The sequence below is a fragment of the Achroia grisella genome, unplaced genomic scaffold (genome assembly GCF_030625045.1).
Source record: "Achroia grisella isolate CSIRO2021 unplaced genomic scaffold, CSIRO_AGI_Agris_v1 utg821, whole genome shotgun sequence".
Taxonomy (NCBI): domain Eukaryota; kingdom Metazoa; phylum Arthropoda; class Insecta; order Lepidoptera; family Pyralidae; genus Achroia; species Achroia grisella.
The window spans coordinates 5405587-5425707 of record NW_026713035.1 but is presented as its reverse complement, the minus strand read 5'-3'; the positions used below and the strand labels follow the sequence as shown (position 1 = coordinate 5425707).

Sequence of the window (20121 nt, the reverse complement as noted above, 5' to 3'; positions counted from 1 at the left end):
TTATTACTAAGTACTGGTATTGTTACTACTGTTTGGTTGTAATTATAGACTTATAATTATAAAAATTTACTGACAAATTTGCTTTTTAGTTGTAATTTGGTAACTCTAAAAAAGATATTATTATTAGAAATTGAAGATCTTGATAACATTGTCTTCAATATTATCTAAATAATATGCTACTGTATAAGATTTGTATATTATAAGGACTAACATTAGCGTTGTAATGATCACATAGCTGTTTAGCATGGTATAAACAGAGTTTGATACTGTGTTGTCTATAAATATTGTAAAGTACAATAATGAGACCCAATCGTCACAGTCATAGAATACTGACGGATCTGACACATAAATATTTGTCAGATCCGTCAGTATTCTACTATTATGATGCAATGTACTAAAATAGTTGCAACATTCTGAGAAGTACATTTAGTCATTATTGAATCCAAAGACAAGTACAGTTTCTTTAAAAATCTTTATTTCTATTTATGTTCTATATTTAGAACAAGAATATTGTTCACAAACTATTACCTGCAAAATAATCAGACTAATAGTGCAACTCTAGCGAGGCAAGAACAATCTGAAGACGGGTAAAGCAATTCTCCATTGATTGACCAATTAATTAGAGTCACACTCAGTCACTAACAACTATATGGCAACAAATAAATAAGTCGAAAGTGACGATTGCAGACAATAGTCTGTCCAATATAAACATTTTAAATTAATTTTTATATAATAATCATCCTGTATCATTTGCTACATCGAAAACATAAATAAATAACAAAACTGTGTTATTTAATAAAAGAATTATGTTGCAAAGTGAAACATAAGCAATCAGAGTGTCACTGAAAATATCACAGGTGCAAATAACTCACTTAAAACATCTTCAAGGAATTCTAAAATTTGTTTGAGAAATTATATTCCTTTGTAGGTGTATTGTACAGTTTTAAACATCAAATTTATAGTTAAATCTATTACCAGACTAATTAACATGCTAACAATAAGTAATGTTTAATTAGATAATGATTAATTAAATAATCATTAACTACACAAAGGACATTTATCTAATTTCTGTTACATTAAGTTTAATAATTTATGTAAATATAGCTTAGCAAAGCATATTAATGTTAAATTATAGGACATAAAGCCTAATGTATTATTTACACAATATATATTTATTCTCTTATTAATATTATAAATCCGAAAGTTTGTAAGTATGGATGATTGTTATGACTCTTCCACACAAAAACTATGCAACGGATTTTGATGAAACTTTACAGTATTATAGCTTATGCATCAGAATAACACATAGGCTACATTTTATATTGATATTTAATGCGGCTGAAACAGCAGGCACAGCTAGTGTATTATAAATTTAGTACCTTCTCAAATAGTTACAAGTTAATTTAAAACTGTACAATACAACATTACTGCCTCACTTATACTATTGGAAAGTTGGGTTTTGGCCTTGATTCTGCCCTAACACTGAAGGGTCTTCGAATATTGGTTGCTGTGGGTGGAATTGCTCAGCTGTGAGCCTTGTGAACATGATGCCGATCCCTTCAATGAGAGCCAGGAGTATACCACCTACGAGTGCACTCCCAGCCATTGCTGGCACACCTGGAAATTTAATTATTATTATTATAAGGGGTCCCTGGCATGACCACAAATAAGAGAGGTGGTTTAAAACATACATGGGTATACTAATTTTGTCAGCAAAGGAGAACTTTTCTCTAAAAAGACATCTCTTCCAGTCAACCTGACACTGTGTGACACAGGAAGTGGTACACAATTATAAGTGTACAGTAAATATTATCATATATTATTAAATATAGTTATTGACAAATGTTCATGGAATTATTTGCATGCAAGAGGGCTTACCATTTCGGGCAGCCAAGATGCCCCCAGTGAGTGCGCCACTCATTATTGAGTTCCATGGATCCTCTTTTTGTCTCAGGTACACTAGTGAACAGTCAATGGTGGAAAACATGCCACCCCAGACAGCAAAATTTCCCGCCACAACTGGTGATCGTTCTTTTATAGCTGCTAAACTCCCAAGCTGGAAATGACAGATTTCATCAGATCAGACAGATCACATATTTTTGTTAACATTTGCCATGTGTAAACTTGTTATATAGGGGGGAAGGGGATTGTTAGTAATGGGAACTAGTAATCCCCATTGTTAGCAATGTACCACGTTAGGACTCCCTCCACGCAGTTCCTTCTGGAGTCCATCGTGATAGATTCCTTGAGAATTTGCTACTGATGGGCTAACTGACCTGACCTCATGCTCATCTTATCATCCTCCACTAGTGCCCCGCCAGCGTAAAGCGTTAGCACAGTGGGGTGCACCATTTCATTATCAACTACACAAATATCTAGTTAAACAGAGTGACAACCCCGAATCTGCATAGAGTGGCATCCCTGTCATGTTGCCTCATCAGTATGGCACAGTCAACATTCTATACTCGGTCCGCTTCTAAGAAAGTTACTGAATCAAAGGCATCAATGTGAACACCTTACCTCCCTCGCCCAAGTGGGCACCTCTCCAAAGGATTTTAGACTTGATTCATCCATTGTGGAAGTATCACATAGTTCTAATTAGTTATAATAATATTTAATGCAATAATTTTATATTATAATTAAATATATAGTTATAAATTGCATTTATTTTGTAACCTCTGGCTGTTAACTAATAAATAAAGTAAACCATAATAAAAACATACCATTTTCCTATTGAATCCAACTGGTGCATTTCTGAAACCTTTTATCGAGTGAAATATTCCACCGCCGATGGCTCCCATGATGAAAGCACCACCTGAATCGTCGAGAATACGCCATGGGCACGGTTCTCTTGTGTATTCATCCATATTTTATTGATTTTACTAATCTGGAAATTGAGTATTAGGGCTATTAGGTAAGAATATAACCTTAAAAACTACAATCACATAATCCATTAAGTAGATACGTACGTACTTGTTACGGAATATTACTAATTTAATATATCACTAGTTTAGTCCTGTTTTCTATTTATGTTAGCTAAACAATTTATTTTTAATTTGTCATTGATATTGCACCATGTTCACTTCAGCAACATTTTTAAAAGGAAAAGAATGAATGAAATTGAACATTGACCGAAGTCAATTACAACGATCACAGACTATTATGCTTATAGAGATTATACGCAAGGCCGATAGTCTTGGATAAAGAATCACTATGGCTAGCTGATACGATATGGCCGTTGTCTGTGTACTTCATACAATTTTATTTTTGCGTCTGTAAAGTTCTTTGACGTTGTCAATTTGTCTACTTTTTTTGGTTCTGTTTTTCCCATCTCTGAGAATAATTTGTCTATATTTATTAATCAACGTCAGTGTCAAATATTTAGAACCAAATTTGCTTACTTCTAAGATATTGTGTTCTGTGTTACTTATTGTCCAATTCCAAATTAAAAACACATGAATATAAATAAATTTCCTATCTAACATGATTTGAATTTAATAGTGACTGTATTTATGTCAATGTACTGAGAATATAATAGCCAAAATGACGATACATAATTTATACATATTTGATCGTTTCGGAACTCTTCTTTATTACGGTGAATGGAATAGAACAAAACAATCTGGAATGTCAAGAGAAGAGGTGAGAATAACAATTTATAATATCCACGATATTGCATATACCGAGTGCTACTGAATAAATCCATTACTGGCGATCTATCTTCGTTGATCTACCTTCACTCAACCCTCTGGTAACCATTGTTATGATCTAGCAAATTTACCACAATTTCATCCATATTCCTCACCTCTACCTGCTAACATATATATTATCAAAAGCTGTATAATCACTCCATCATTGGCCATCAGTAGTTGATCAACTACTAGACTACATATTGAAAATCCAGAAAACAATAAAATTATATCAATAACAAATTATAATATTACTTGTTTTTTACCTATTTTAAAATAGATGGGTACCCTAATAAAATTAATTTACTTTTATTCTTAGTTTGAACTTATTTATTCTATTTTCAGGAATGCAAGCTCATGTATGGAATGTTATTTTCAATAAAATCATTTGTTGCTAAAATATCACCACTGGACCCTAAAGATGGATTTTTACATTACAAAACTTCGAAGTACACCCTGCACTGTCTGGAAACACCGTCAGGAATAAAATTTGTCATGAACACTGACAACCAAGCTCAGGGAGTGAGGGATCTACTCAAAAAGATCTATGCTGAAATATATGTGAAATATGCAATTAGGAATCCACTCTGTAATATTGGAGAGCCGATAAATAGTGAATTGTTTAAAAGTAAACTAGATGCATTTATAAAACAAACACCTATACATGCAGTTAGAGCCTCCTGATAAATAGTAAAATAGTTGATACTTAGTAATATTCATAACCTAATTAATTAATTATTATTTAATTAATTAGTTTAATGTTCTATGTTTAATTGTATATCTTATGATTTTTCTATGTACTTTTTTAATATAGTCACAGTTGATGTATAATTACAATAATTATATTTAATATAAGATTAGAGTAATACAAACATGTAAAGTAATTGTAAAGTGGTTTTAGAAATAAGTTCATTTACTGTTCTATACTTTAAATCAGTCCACTATGTGGTATAATAAAGAAACTAAAGAATATAACTGTAAATTCATTTAAATTAATATCCTTAATCTGAAATTTTGATAGTTTTGTACATAATAGCAATATACTGCTCAAGCCTAATAGGTTGATCATAGAGTACTTAATTACACAGATAATTTACACCCAAAATATATGATTGATTGATAGAATAGTTATGTGTCATTCATAAAATTAAGGATTGATTTGATATATTGTATAAAACAGTTGCAATAATTTCTTATTAGATATTTGTCAGCAAAAATATATTTAGTTTAATTCATTTAACAGTTGCTCTTCAGAGTTGTATGCTATACATAAAATTAGGATATTCAATGTGTTTGAAAGAAGATTTTAATTTTACTGTGTATCTATATTAATACAATATGTACATAATGTCATATAAGTAATTTTAGTGTAAAACTTGTATATGCTAATAAAGAGGACAATTTTATATATTTTTTTTTATTTGTAATACTCCGCTATTATTTATTTTTCTTAGTACACAGACAATGTGGCAATAGACTAGCTATATATTATGTTTGATTCAAAATATACCGAGCGAAATATGGTAAGGTGAACTGTTGCGTAATTGTGTTCATCATATCAACAGTTGACAATGTCGCTGACTACCTCATCTGGGATTACAGTCATAATGTTATGTTTTGCAATACCCAGTAAGTACCAATATTCATTATGAGTGCCTACTACTAACTACACAACTGATAATATTATGAAATTGTTATTAATGTGAGCTGATGAGCCTATTGTCAGCAATGTACCATATAAGATTGGCCTCCACACGGTTTGCCCTGGATACCATCTCGATAAATTTCTGGTGACTTTATCACCAAGAGGTAACTAACATGACCATGAGCTCATCTTATTATCCTAAACCATGCACCATTCCAATATCATTGGAGAAAGGGAATTGTTAGTAATATGGACCGATGACCTCATTACTAGCAATGTACCATGTCAGATTGAACTTCTCTGACTGACCTGCCCTCATGGTCATCCCATTATCCTCCACTGGTGTCCCGCCAGCCTAAACCGTTAGCGCAGGAGGGTGAACCATACCATTATTATCTATTAAAAAAAATTGTTAAAAGTAATGTCTCAGGAGAATTTACACATCTAGTCCGAAGTATAGAATATGGTATATTTATTCGTGTTTTTTTTTGTCTAATCAAACCCGATAATAGAAAAGCCAGTAGAATATCTTGTACACCGTCTCGGCCTCAAAAATAACAATGTGGTCTCAAAAAATCATAAATGTCTCTAACCACTTCAGACAAGCGATTTGGTATATTTAATTTACTCTTTGATTTACTATATCGTCTGCAATGTTCATCGGTATTGTTGTTTTGTCGGTATCATTGTTTTAAATGTTTGAAAATGTCACGTTCAAAAAAACTTGCATCCAGAGACGTGAAGGAAATAAATATCTAATAAAAAAAATAAATAGAAAACAAAACAAACTGATACAAACAAACGGTTTTAACGTATTTTGCTGATTATTGTTATTAATTAAACGTATCTAATTTATATAAACTCACTTGAATCAGTGTTGTACAATTTTATAATGGCTTTATTATTTTATGTTAATAAAAATATTAGTTGTAATGAGTGACACGGACGATACAGATGTTCTTTTACTGATACCACCGAATTTCTTCCTCGTCGAAAGTTCAGCTTCCGAAGATTCATTGCTGGAATCATCGAGAACCGTTGTTCACAAACCGGTGTCGTGTACAGCACAGGTTCTGGACAAACTGGTCGATCGAGTGCACTCTCTAGAATCGAGGTTAGAAAGTTTGGAAGTGTGCACAAGTGACACCGTGTCCACTATAGGATCTAAAAATCTTCGATCCTGGGGCACCGGAGACAGTATTGACCACAGTTTAGACCGTAGGTGCTTCACATTTCCACGGAGACGCCGTCGTAAAAGTAGCAAACGAGAAAAAAAGCGGGAACTGTCTCTGACCAGTCTTGATTCGTTAGAAAAAAACTATAACGTTCCATTATTAAATTTAAAAAGTACATCGGAGGTTTCTAGCAGTAAGAAAGCCTTTATCAATGATACAACAAGTATGGACGGAGATATTAGTAGTATAGTTTCGACACCAAGTAAAAAAAATGACAAATTGCTCTTGCATGAAATTGATGAATTCCTGACTAAAGTTGAGGCATATGAAGGGCCAGATTCGAAATTTAAAGAACATGAAACGTATTTGAGTCCTGAGCATGTTATAAAGGCTGCTGGTGACTATATATCACATAGTTTAGATTCAAAAAGCAATGATGAAATTAAATTGCCTAGTGGGAGAGTTGTGTCAAGTAATGTCTTAGACAAATATATTTACTTGGTTAAAAGTAATCCAGGCTCAGCTGTGACCCAATCAGATAAAACATTACCTTCTAGTTCTTATAAAAGCCTACATAATGAAGATACTACGATTCGTCCTTCAGATGTAAGTAAGGAGAGTGTGTCTAAAACGGACTTGAAGTCCCCAAGTATTCGTAGACTGAACTTTTCAGAGAAGGATGTCCAACCTACATCCACTCCCAAAAAGCCTGTACAGACCACAAGTTACACAGATTCGTTCCGACCATCATCGAACAAAATCTATGATCGTGCAACAAAAGTACTAGAACAATATAAAAGTCAAAACATCAGCCGTAATACTCAACATTCTGGAATTGAAAGTTACTTGCAATCACCTAAAAAGGAGATATTTAAAATGCCTCAAATGAGACCTTATGCTGTAGATAATAAGGACACAATAAAGTTGGCAGCTTATCAGAATAAATTGATAGAAACTATTGATACAGATCTGTTGAGTCTGAGCGAGTTGTGGGGTTATGGTGCAGACAAAGGAGACAGGACAGAGAGGGGAGACAATCTTAAATTGGAGGAAGAAAAACTTAAAAGAGAGGTGAAACAAGTTCTAATAAATTAATTGCTGTCTGAAATAAATTACTCATATAGTTAGAGCAACCAATTATCATGAAATCTCTCATACAGAATATGAGAGATTTCATGATAATTGGTTGAGATGTAAATTGAACAAACATGTTTTCATATTTATAGTGTAAAGCAATAATTAATAATATATCAGGACATATCAGACAACACTGCCATCCAGCCTTGGGATGGATAAGCAAAGCTTGAGTTGTACCCATAACACAAGCTTTGCTGATATAAATACATATATATATTTTTTTGGTACATACATAATAGATACAAAAAATACACCAGATATTGGTCTGGGTGTTTTCTATCAAACAATCATACTCATGGATACAATGATCAATACAGATTTGAACTCAGCCCTCTTGGGTGAGTTACTCTCACCCATAAAGAAAGTAAATGAGATGGCACCTTGCTGGAGGTGCCTCATCTCAAAATGCCAATAACATCAAAAAATCTGATTATAGCTGGAAAGACTGATCGCAGATAGAAAAAAAAAAAACTCACCCATGAGGACTGAGTTCTCAGAATCACAAACTATTCAACCATGACTCTCATTCACTCAGGATCTATTCATGTCATAATTAATTTAAATTCATCATGTTTATTTTCCAGCATTGTGAATCAATGATACAACAGCTTCAGAAAAAAATACTTGACCAACAAGAGAAATTGGCTGTGGCTATAAAAGTGGATAGAGCCAAAGATGCAGCCATCACAAAGTTAAGAGAAGCTTGGTTGAAAATTACTGGCAGTCTGGATAAGGCAGAAGAACGGCATAGAAGTGGTTTGGAGAAGATGATGAGGGAAGTGGAGAATTTTAAGATGGTCGCCAGTGATTCTCAGAAGGTGGGTATTTTTTTTATATTCTAATGCTGTTGGCTGCAGCCGACCTACAGCTTCAATGAATGACGGGCGAATGCAGCACTTCAAATCCCAGGAAGGATTATGGAAGGACTGAAGGTGAACTCCTGCTTGACAAATGCAACTTTAGTCTGAAGGCGTAGGGGTACTTCGGCTGCGGCCGTCGTAATTTCCATACCCATTTAAATTACGGATGTTATTTTAGTTTACCACCAGGGTGGTTTGAAACTCGGCTCAGGCCGTCATAATTTCGATCCCCATTTGAATTGGACAGGAGATCGATCAGAAGGGGATATTATATTAGTGTTGTATTGTGGCTTACAATGAATATTACTATTGTAAAGAAAAACCAAAATTTTCTAGTTATGTCTAAAGTTTTTATTTCTGGATACAAATAATATTGTACTTTCTGAGTGAGATTTCTAATCCTTATACACCACTTATCCCTATAAAAAAAAACTTGACAGATTCTTTGCTATAAGCTTTCCAGGAATAAAGAGTTCTTTAATTTTTCTTTAAGTTGGGAATGTTTAGTATTTTTTAAGTCTGTTTTTGTTTTATCCCTTAGATATAAAAAATAGTTGTAACTGAAAACCACTGATTAAATATTTTTTCTTTCTTTTTTCTTATTTCTTACGGCCCAAGCCGAGGTTCGAACCTAGCGGTGCCCTGAGACTAAAGTTATATCCATCAGGCGGGAGTTGTTCTTCAGCCGCTCCATAAATCTTTCCTTTGGTTTGGAGTGGTATCTGCACACGCACTCCTATCGCCCGGTAAAGCTGTAAAGGCCAGCAGCGTTAGAGCAGTGCGAAATATAAATATAAAATTATTAACAAACTGATATAATTTTTAGAAAACAAACCATTTTGAGGCTGAATTATACAAAGCTCTGGATTTAGCGCATGATTATCAAGAGAAGTGTAAACAACTCACATCAGAACAGAAGGAACTTCATGATAGAACGGAGAAAATGCTAAGCAGCAAACAAGATATTATCAGCAGTAAAGAGAAAGAAATAGAAGTACTTAAAGAAAATTATGAGACTGTAATGAGACTGAACAAACAGTCAACAGATTGTGTTAAAAATTTAGAAGATGCATTAGAAAAGGTAATGTTTTGTATGTAATTATTTGTTGCTCTCTATGTTTATGTATTTTGTGGATTCAGTATTCTTACTTTATCTATTTTAATCTCAAATGGAGTAATAAATTGAATTTAATTATCTATTGTAATCAAAGTACGGTAGTGAGGTAGTAAATAGACTTTAATTAATAAAAAAAGCATACAATAATTAGGTATGCTAAATCTAGAAAATCTCCAATAGGAAAATAAACTGATATAAATATTTATACAGGAGAAAATGGATCATGAACTGACAAAAAACAAAGTCAATGAGTTGACTCGTAAACAGCAAAGTGTCGACGAAGAGTCCTCCCTTGTGTTGCAAGAGAGAGATCTCTTGAAGGACAAAGTGAATGAAGAGCGGTCAAGATGCAACTTGCTTGAACGACAGCTGTACGATAAGCAGAGTCAGAGCAGCGAGCTGTTAAAAAAATGTGTAAGCTTATATTTTAATATTTATTTATTTATTTGGGGTAACAACAGCTTAGGTTGCTTAAGAGTCGGCACAGACGATCCTATGGACCTCCTGAAACACCAGGGGTATCACCTGGTGTTTCAGGTGTCTATAGGATACGGTAACCATTTACCATCAGATGGGCTGTATGCTTGCTAGTAACGATAGTAACGTTATAGTATTTACAAATAAAAGATTAGTTTATTGTTCCTACTTTGCAATTTAAAAATTTACGCCATCTTTGCAAACTATGTTAATCTAGGATATCATTAGAAATATATTTCAGTGATTATGAAATAACAACCTTATTAAATGATGAATAAGTAATAATAGTAATATTGTAGTTTGATATAAAGTATATGATATGATCCTGCTAGTGCAACTTTAGATACACATTCTAGAACTTACTGCAGTCAATACCGTCTTTACCATAAGGGCACACGGGGCCCGTGCCCAGGGCCCCCATACTCAGGGGTCCCCCGAAAGACTGTTAATTTTTTCACACATTTATTCTCAAAAGATTTTTGTCGTGCACGAAATTCGTCGGGCACACTTTTTTCACAAATCAGTAATGTTATCATAAGACATATACTACGCCTTTATACCGATGATTATTCCTATTTTTTTTGTTCCCAAGGGCCGCGACCTAGTTTAAGACGGCGATGACTGCAGTTCTAGTCAGGCCAAGATCTTTTAGAAGATTATAGAGAGATTTCGCTGGTATACCTCTCACTCCCACTTTAACCACATATAAATTAACCATATAGCTATTTTTCGTTAATTTGTTTATTAGTTTGTAATACTTGAAACACTTATACTAATATTTTACACCATTAAACTTAAAAAATCCTATTTATGTTAGGATTCTTTAGAGGATGAGGTGAAGATGCTCCGCAAACATCTGGAACTTCAGAAGAATGAGCTAAAGGTACACTACCAGAAGCAGCTGGAGGATGCTGTGCTGGCCAAGCTGCATGAATTTCAGCAGCAGCTAGATCATGCAGAGAGAGAAATGGAGAATGATGCTAGAAGCAAGGAGAATGCTATAGTGGACACGTTCAGTAAACAGATGACAAGGATAGAAGAACAGTTAGTACTACATTTTAAAAAAATATTTTGGTGTAACTAGTTACCTGCGAATTCGTCGCACAGAATTATAATTTCTAAAATATAAGTAGACTTTGTTACTCATTATAACGTTAGCTATCTGCTAGTGAAGGCCCAGTTAGGTCTGTGCAGATGTTATGGAATTTACAGTTCTTAAATTTATATGGTTTTTAGAAATCACACACAGAAAATTTTGACTTTTTGTAAACTTGTGATAGTTTGTTTTTAAAAATACAATAATTGTTTTACAATGCAACTTATATCTATATAGGATGAAACTACTGTATATTGGGTGAAGTTATTTATGTTTTAAAGAAATAAATATGTTTTAATTATCTGTATAAGTGTAAGGAATTTTTTATTTATATTTCTGAGTATAATTATTTTTGTGTAATATATTACAGGCACAAACTAGAAGTGAATGTCCTGGAAGAGAAACAACGAGAAGAGGTAAAATTATATCGTTTGCAACTAGCGCAGGCGAGTGAAAAAATCAGTTTACTCGAGGTAAATATATGCAAAATGAGTAAAAAATAAATATTGTTGCCATAACAGACTAAACGTTACGAACCGCTTTTACTTCTGAAATTTAGCAATTTATGTAATTTTATACTATTATCGCTCGTATAATGCCATTTTGGTCCGAATCACTGCTCATAGGCCGCCATCTTGTGCCACGCTAGTTTCGAAAAACCGGAATTGATAAGAATTTAAATCTTTTTGCCTTTAATATCAAATTGTCTTGTCCCTTGTCATAAAATACCTAAGTATAGTCAAAATTAACGTACTTAACATAGATATATGCACAAAAGTGGGTTTGACTCATGAAGTGGTGGACTGTGATAGCCACATGTCACGTCTATTTGAGACTGTGGTGTCCACATGTGACTTTGTCACTATACGAGACTGTCAGAACATGTGACTTTGTCACTTTACGAGACTGTCACATTGAGGTGTGTCCGACGTATACTCATTATGGCTTGGTACGTGCACAGAGTAAGCTGGAATCTCACAGACGGCGGCGCGGGCAGATCGCCACGCAGCTGCACGGCGTCATGGAGTCCCAGTGGCGGCAGGCGCTCCGCATCCTGTCCTGTCCACAAACTACTGCGCCTTCAGAACTTGACCTCACGCTGCCCGACCCTGGTAACCGCAATTTTGAATATATGTATAACAAACGAGTTAGCTAACTACCTGGTGGCAAGTGATTAGCGTTAGTCTATATGTGTGATAGTAATAACCCAGACAATTCACATAGTCTAACATCATTAACAGTCATAACTAGACATCTTGTAGTCCTAAACTAAGCAGAGCTTGTGTTGTGGGTATGACTGCATATGCAAATATTTTTTTTTAAATACATACATAATATACATAGGAAATATCCAGACCAAAACGAGGAATCTAATCGGCGTTCATGGGGATAAATGACGTAGTGGAGTAACTTAAAACAGTCATGCTCGCTATAAAGTTCAAACTTGTGGCGGCGTGGTGGGCCGGGTCGATGTGCTCCGTCTAATATGGTTGAGTGCAATGATGGCTGGCTCATACGTCATACTCGTGAACGGGTGCTGCTTGTGGGGACTGGCCTATTCAGGTTGCGAACACTGATTAGATTTTTGATTTTTGTTTTATATAGCATATGCTGATGGTCACTCTGTTCTCCCAAATTTGAATTTAAATGAAATAGTATTATTGTAAATATGTACAACATTAAAAAAAAATACGAGCTGAGTTTCTTGTCAGTTCTTCTCATCTCGATATCATTCCGAACTGACGGTAGATTTGACATATCATAAGAGTCTGTAATAGAGCTACATGAATAAAGATATTTTGATTTTGAATTTGAATTTAAGATAATTTATTTTTCAATTGGCGGATATCAAATAAGTATAAATGTACATAATTAGTAATATAATAAGGTATATTCTTATATATATACATATAATAGCCAGTATTTGCCAATTCTTCTTAATTAAACCTGTATACTGAACTAGACGGTAGGAAAGAAATATTAATACTGCACTCTTTACCCGTTCTGCTGATGGGGCCCACCCCTGATAGTTCCTTTACACCCTATTCTATAATAGGGCGAGTATAAAGTCCTATTTTGTTTTCAGTGATGACCCCGGTAGTGCCAGACTTACCTGTCAGTAAGGCATCGCTGACACACAGCCGGCGCCGCGGGGATGCACTTAACTTCGAAGGGCTCAGTGATAATGAACTGCGGCAGTATGTTAAAATGGTATGTTTTTTTAATAGTTTATTTGACAGTGAAAACTAACGTTGAAATTGTTGTAGTCATTTATTCATAATACAATAGTCTTTGAATAAAAATACAATTTTCATCCAGGCTCGGTATCTCCCATACCGGCTACTCGAGGGCCTCGTTGGTCTAGTGGTTTAACACACCGCCTTACTTTCAATGGTCGCGGGTTCGATTCCTCGTACGGCACAAACATTTATTTTCATGAGTATGATTGTTTGTCGGTCTGTATGTTTGTTATATATGTATGTATTTTCGAAAAAAAAGTATATATCTACGTATTTGTATCAGTTATCTAGTACACATAATACAAGCTTTGGTTGTCTTAACTTGGTTCTAAATGGCGTTGTGTGTATTGTCCTGAGATTATTATTATTATACCGATATATCTCCATTGCTTTTTGGGTGACTTGTAGTTTATTGACCCTTTCGGCAGAAGTGGCATCATTACATACAAATATTCACAAATTATTATGATAATAAAACACAGCCATAATATATATACAGTTATAACATATATTACAGTTATTAACCAAACCAGTGAATTTGGATGGTAGTGGTGACTGTTCGCTGCCACAACGTGATCACGACGAACCAACCAGCGACCGGCCCGATCGTAATGACCGACCCGATCGGACCGACCGCGTCGATCAGCTTGACCAGTTTGACCGGCACGACAAGAAAGATAAATCGCGACGGAGTATTAATAACGCCAAACCGCCGTGGAAATCTTAATGTAAAGCCTTGTATTGTATGTATGAAATCATTCAATGAAAACAGTATATTTAGTGAGTATATTAACACCATATATTTTTTTTATATCTACATAATCATCCATACAAATATATAAAATTGAAGGACAGTTTATAATTTTTAATTCACAGCTTTTCAGTAATTGCATATGAAGTTATATACGACACTTATATAAATACATAAAAATATTTTTTTTTGTCTCTGCCTGTCTCTGTGTTCTTGCTAATCACTGAAACGGCTGGACCAATTTTGACGGGACTGTCACAGGTAACTACTTTTATAAGGAGTAAGTTAGGCTACTTTTATTATGGAAATTTTATTTTACTTCTAAAAAAATGTATTTATTAATTTATATCAAATGTCTAGTACCCATAATACAAGCTCAGCTTAGCTTGGGATTAGATGGCGCTGTGTGAGTTGACCTGAGAGATATTAACGTTTGCCGTTTTCCATCCGGTGGGCATTCTGCATTGCCGCTTTCCATACGGTGGGCAGTTTGCATTGCCGCTTTCCATCCGGTGACATACTGTATTTCCAACATGTTACCTTTCAATTAGATAAACAAATTACGTTTGTTATGATAATCATAATTAAAGTAGTGATTTTGAATCTGGTCGTTTGATACTGAAAAAAAATGAAATTGTTGATGAAAATTATTTATTATAATTGTATTATACTAGCAGTGCCCGCGGTTTTACCCACGTTAAATTTCAATAACAAATATACCGTATGTGCATCAGAATAACACATTCCAATGCAACAAGCTATATTACTGTAAAGTTTCATTAAAATCCGTTCAGTATATTTTGCGTGACAGTAACAAACATCCATACTCACAAACTTTCGCGTTCATAATATTATTAAGATAAAAAATAACAAATAAAAATTCTCATAGCAATATATAGGTATGTAATAATAAATTATTATACTGTTTGTTAGTCTACTGGTGTATCACGAGTGCCTTTTACTGATATTTTTAAGCTACATTTTATAATTATTATAATGTACAAATTAATTTTAACTAGACATTCCTGTAAATTGCATTTCATATTTTGATATTAATAAATTATATTTTATAGAAATTACCTTTTTCTTTTTAATTTAAAACTCATTTTAGCCCTTAGTTAAATAATAATAATAAACTCATTATTGCATACACGAAGAAACTTAATAAGAAACTGTTAGGCTGTCGGTCTAACAGTTTCTTGAGAGTCACTGACAGTTTTTTTCATTCATTGTTACTTACAGTATGTAGAAAAGTAATAACAAAAGGCGGTGGGAAAGGGTATTGTTAGTAATGTAGACTGCTGATCTTATTGCTAACAATGTATCATGTCGGGTTGACAACCACGCGGTCCCCCTGGAAACCATCGTGATAAATTCTTCGTTCGCTATACCCAGCTTGAATCTTCAAGCTATAGTGAAAAGATATATATATAGAGAATATTTCAAATTCAAATTCTTTATTTGTGAAGAACAAAAACAGGTTACAAAGGCCTGTAAGAATAGTAACTTTCACTGTCTTCTGCAATTACGCATACCAATATAAAGAAGGTATTACATATGAATGTGGTTATAAGGGCAGAGGAAGGCCGAAAAACCGAGGGATGGACTGTGTGAAAGATGATATGGCAAGAAAGAGAGTAAATAACGAGATGACTACGAACAGGGATGAATGGACGAGAAAAACATTACGCCGAGTAATGAATGGGGTAAGGAAGATGGTGATGTTCTTCAAGCTGGATATAGCTTTTAATAGAAGCTGTCTGTATTATTTGTAGCTTAATAAGGAGAAAAATAATACAAAAATATATTAAATATAACAATTTATTGATGGAGGTAAATGCGAATTAAAAATATACATAATCTTTTTTATAAGGTAATAATGGCATCGATTTCTATACAATACTAAATTTATTTCATTTACACTTATATATTAATCACATAGTTTTTGTGGCAAGATCATGCCGACTAAGGCTGGTAATATACACTCGATTAGGTTGACCGCAGTCGTATTTCGGCAACCGGACGACTAACCAACTGTATATTACCAGTCTAACGCACCTTTTACCGGGTTGGAGCGCTTTCATTAGGTACAGAGATGCAACAAGCTTTGTAATGCGACTTTGTACCGAAATGAGACTGACAGGAAGTCTGTCATTTAATGACATACACTTGCAAATAATCAGAATAGATATGTTACAAAAGCCCCAACGCGGCGACCTGTCAGGTTTACTCTGGATCGATCACAATATAAATTCTCTAACAAATTATGAATCGTTTTTTAAACGTAATCAATTTGATGGTCGCCGTGGTCTAGCGGTTTAGCACACTGCCTTATTTTCGAATGGTCGCGGATACGCTTCCTCACAGTACAAACATTCATAAGTATGATCGTTTCTATTGGTCTGGGTGTTATCTATGTATTTACGAAATAAATATTTAAGTATTTATATCAGTTGTCTAGTACCCATAACACAAGCTTAGCCTAGCTTGGGACTAGATGGCACTGTGTTGATTGTCCAGGGTTCTCATTATTATTAAATTGAATAAGTTGTTAGCAATGTTAGTTCTTTCATTGACCACGAAATATGTTACACATTAATAGGTCGCGAGTGTACAGTTAAAGAGTAAAAACAGGCGCGGAACAAGCACTCCAATATCATTGAACCAGAATTTGTATCCAGAGTGAACCGGCTGGTCAGAAAGACGCATAGCTCTGAAGGAAGATAGATAGATATAGATATATCTATCTTGAGAGTTAAAAATTACAAAAGATATGTCTGAAATATTAAAAATGGTAAAAAAGAATATACACAGCCTACAGAAGAAAGTATTTACAACTAAAACATTTCTATTACACAAATAAACAAACATTAACATTTTTGTTATACAGGGTTCATCGTAAAAGGTATACCAAACAGAAAGCCAGCTATAGTACTTCACAAATAACCAAAACAACACATTAAGATCAAAGAATAAACTTTTGTTTTCAATAAACTAAATAGATCACGTTTTTATGAAAGTTTAAAAATATCTTCATTCTGCCACTTTGGTTCTTTAAAGGTTTTTTTTAGTGTCAATAACAGTAACACTGGGTTTAAGTTTGGTTAACCTTTAACCATTAACAACAAAATAAATCCTAAAAATTTCATAAGAATAAAAAAATATACAAATGAATAATGTTAGGTTCACATGACTACTCGAACTTTGCAATAAATACATAAAACAACGAATAAGAAATTCATAAACACTACAACATAACATTCACTTTAACTATTAATAAAAATAATATCTCAGGACAATTCACACAGCGTCATCTACACCCCAGATAAGCAGAGCTTGTGTTATTGGTGCTAGACAACTGATACATTTTTTGTAAATACATTCATAACAAACCTACATAGAAAATACCTAGACTGATACAAATAATCATACTCATCAATAAAAATGTTTGTACCGTGCGCGGAGTCGAACCAGCCATCACTAGATCACCGAGGCCAAGATCCTCTAGGTCGTTTTACTTTCTTCACATTAAGAAATTGTGGTTTATCTTTATTTGTATGTCACAATGTTTTGTTTGTCACTGTCACACCAACTAGTGTACGTCCATTACTAAAGAAATATAATAATACGTAAAGCAAAAATTATAAATATATCACGGACGGAGAAGTATGAAATTTGGCATAAAGTTTATACGGACTGCAAACGAAATTTTTCTAAATGTTTTTTGTTTTCTAGATGTTAAATAAATACTTTAAATTAATATAAATAATCATAATACAGACTACAATGCATTTGATTCACACACATTACATTTACATTCACACATACTTTTTGATATAAAATTACAATTAATTCTGGTTAACTTCCAGCTATATAGTATATATATATATTTTAATTAGTAATAGGTACCGTGGATAGTCCAGTTTACTATGTGCATGTACCACGGCATGAGTATACGTGGGACACACGTCAATGTGACAAAGTCACATGTGGACACAAAGTCTCAGGTAGTTGTGACATTGTTAGTAATGGGTTCATAACTCCAGTGTTAGCAATGTACAATGTCGGGTATACCATTTAGAAACCGTGATTAATTCACACCATGGGCTAACTGATCTGACTCCATACTCATCATATCATCCTCCACAGGTACTCTTGTAGCGTGTACCGTTAGCATTGGTGCACTTTTTCAAAGTACCCAGAAAAGTGATACTCTGTCACTTTCCTGGGTAATATTGGAAAAGTATATACATTAAAAATTCAAAGTTTATTAACAACTAGCTGAGTCAGCGACTTTATACCTGTATAATTGTTTTTTTAACGACTGGTGTTAAAAAAAATAACTGAATATTACCACAATACATTAATGTTAATTCATATTACAGACACACAAATATTGTTAGGATTTCTATGTAGTTCCTTAATTTTAATACAACATCTTTTCAGTTACTATTTGAATTGAACATGATTTATATATAGCTGAGATAATATTAGATTGTGCTTATATTGTAAAATATTTATTCTATATATTTCTTAGATGTTTATTGAAAAATATAATTTAATATAAGAAAAAAGAAGCAGAATTAACCGCTATTTACATCTCACAAATATAAATTATGTATAAAAATAATGATAGGTTTATGAATATAAATATTATTTTGTTGGTTGTTTAATATCTACCAGAGTGTTAAACAAGCTATAACGGATGACTTATTTTGTCGTCCGGAAAAATATATTAAGGAGAAGCACCTCTCTGCTTCATTATCTCGATATATAAAAAATTACGTGTCATGTTGTTTGTTCGCGATGAACTCCTAGATTACTGAACCGATTGCAAATTTGATTTGCACATTGTGTGCAATTCGATCCAACTTGAAAGATGGATGGCTTACAAATCTGTTTATAGTCGCAATATTATTTTATTCAAGAACCTTAGCCACAGCAAACTGTGGACGGGTCTGCTAGTCTATATTATATATACACAATACTAAGAGAATTTTCTCTGAAACTACAGTAAAAACTGCCACCTAAAAGTCCGTATATACTTTACATTGAGAATCTTTAAAGCTCTTACTATAATTTAAATAAATAAACATAAATATTTTTTCCGCACGCTAAACTAAGTCATCCGGTATATACATACAAAATATAAATTACTATACCTACTATATATACGCGATATATGAATATGACTCCATCTATAGAAATACGCGAAATTATACAAACTCGCTCGTTATAATTTATAAACATTATATTACTATTTACATTGATAATAATTTCACATTTACAACCCAAAAATCTCTCCTTTTAAAACCATTCTAAAACCATTTACATACTTCCTCAAAATCATTGGCGATATTGGAATTATATGAGGCAATTTATGATATTACTCTCCGTGGTAACTTACGTACGAGAATATATAAAAAGCGATTAGAGTGTTCCCCACACAGCTCGTTTATCGTCACAAATTTTAGGGACGTATGTAAATACTTTAAAAGGGGAATTTTACTCTTTTTTGGCTCCATTGGGCTTTTAAAATACCTGTTAATTTATATTAATACACATAAAGGACTTAGACAAATATTATATTTAACAGAATTATTAGCAACGGTAATGATTACCCACAATGTCAGATTCCTAGCAATAGGATTGACAGTTCTCAAGTACATATGGAAAAATTCTCAAGGCAACCTTTATGGTTGCCCTGAGAATCTTTTCAGAAGAATTTCAGGAAGTTTCCAGAAGGAAGTTCCAATCAATCCACCACGATGTGTGTGGTTGATTGACTGTAGTATAATATAAATGGGTGATGGGAAAAGTGATGTGACAGATAAAGACCGTTGTCAGTACAACTATATGTCATGTCTCGCAATTTCGTCCCAAATCCTCTCCTACATAGGGTTAGTAATAACGGGTATACTAAGCCGAAAACCA

The 20121-nt window shown here is 33.6% G+C and overlaps 3 protein-coding genes across 4 annotated transcripts; 2 read left to right on the top strand and 1 right to left on the bottom strand.

Annotated features, from left to right (window-relative positions):
* Nucleotides 1-1037: 1037 nt before the first annotated feature.
* LOC131851974 (mitochondrial import inner membrane translocase subunit Tim17-B) lies at nt 1038-3099 on the bottom strand. 2 transcript variants are annotated; one of them, XM_059202532.1, is made up of 4 exons: nt 2970-3099; nt 2724-2887; nt 1879-2056; nt 1038-1617 (listed from the first exon to the last, which is right to left on the bottom strand). In XM_059202532.1, exons 2-4 carry the CDS (start codon nt 2865-2867, stop codon nt 1442-1444), a joined length of 498 nt encoding a protein of 165 aa, XP_059058515.1. In that variant the 5' UTR covers nt 2868-2887; nt 2970-3099; the 3' UTR covers nt 1038-1441. The 2 variants fall into 2 exon arrangements, with proteins under 2 accessions (XP_059058515.1, XP_059058517.1); XM_059202534.1 differs by having other exon boundaries at nt 2974-3098.
* Nucleotides 3100-3257: 158 nt separating this feature from the next.
* Nucleotides 3258-5046, top strand: LOC131851975 (trafficking protein particle complex subunit 1). The gene is made up of 2 exons (XM_059202535.1): nt 3258-3642; nt 4035-5046. Exons 1-2 carry the CDS (start codon nt 3544-3546, stop codon nt 4371-4373), a joined length of 438 nt encoding a protein of 145 aa, XP_059058518.1. The 5' UTR covers nt 3258-3543; the 3' UTR covers nt 4374-5046.
* A 1078-nt stretch (nt 5047-6124) lies between these two features.
* Nucleotides 6125-14280, top strand: LOC131852020 (repetitive organellar protein). The gene is made up of 9 exons (XM_059202590.1): nt 6125-7580; nt 8231-8464; nt 9333-9587; nt 9834-10037; nt 10918-11144; nt 11567-11669; nt 12158-12308; nt 13283-13407; nt 13954-14280. The coding sequence occupies exons 1-9, from the start codon at nt 6243-6245 to the stop codon at nt 14161-14163; spliced, it is 2847 nt and encodes a 948-aa protein (XP_059058573.1). The 5' UTR covers nt 6125-6242; the 3' UTR covers nt 14164-14280.
* Nucleotides 14281-20121: the final 5841 nt, after the last annotated feature.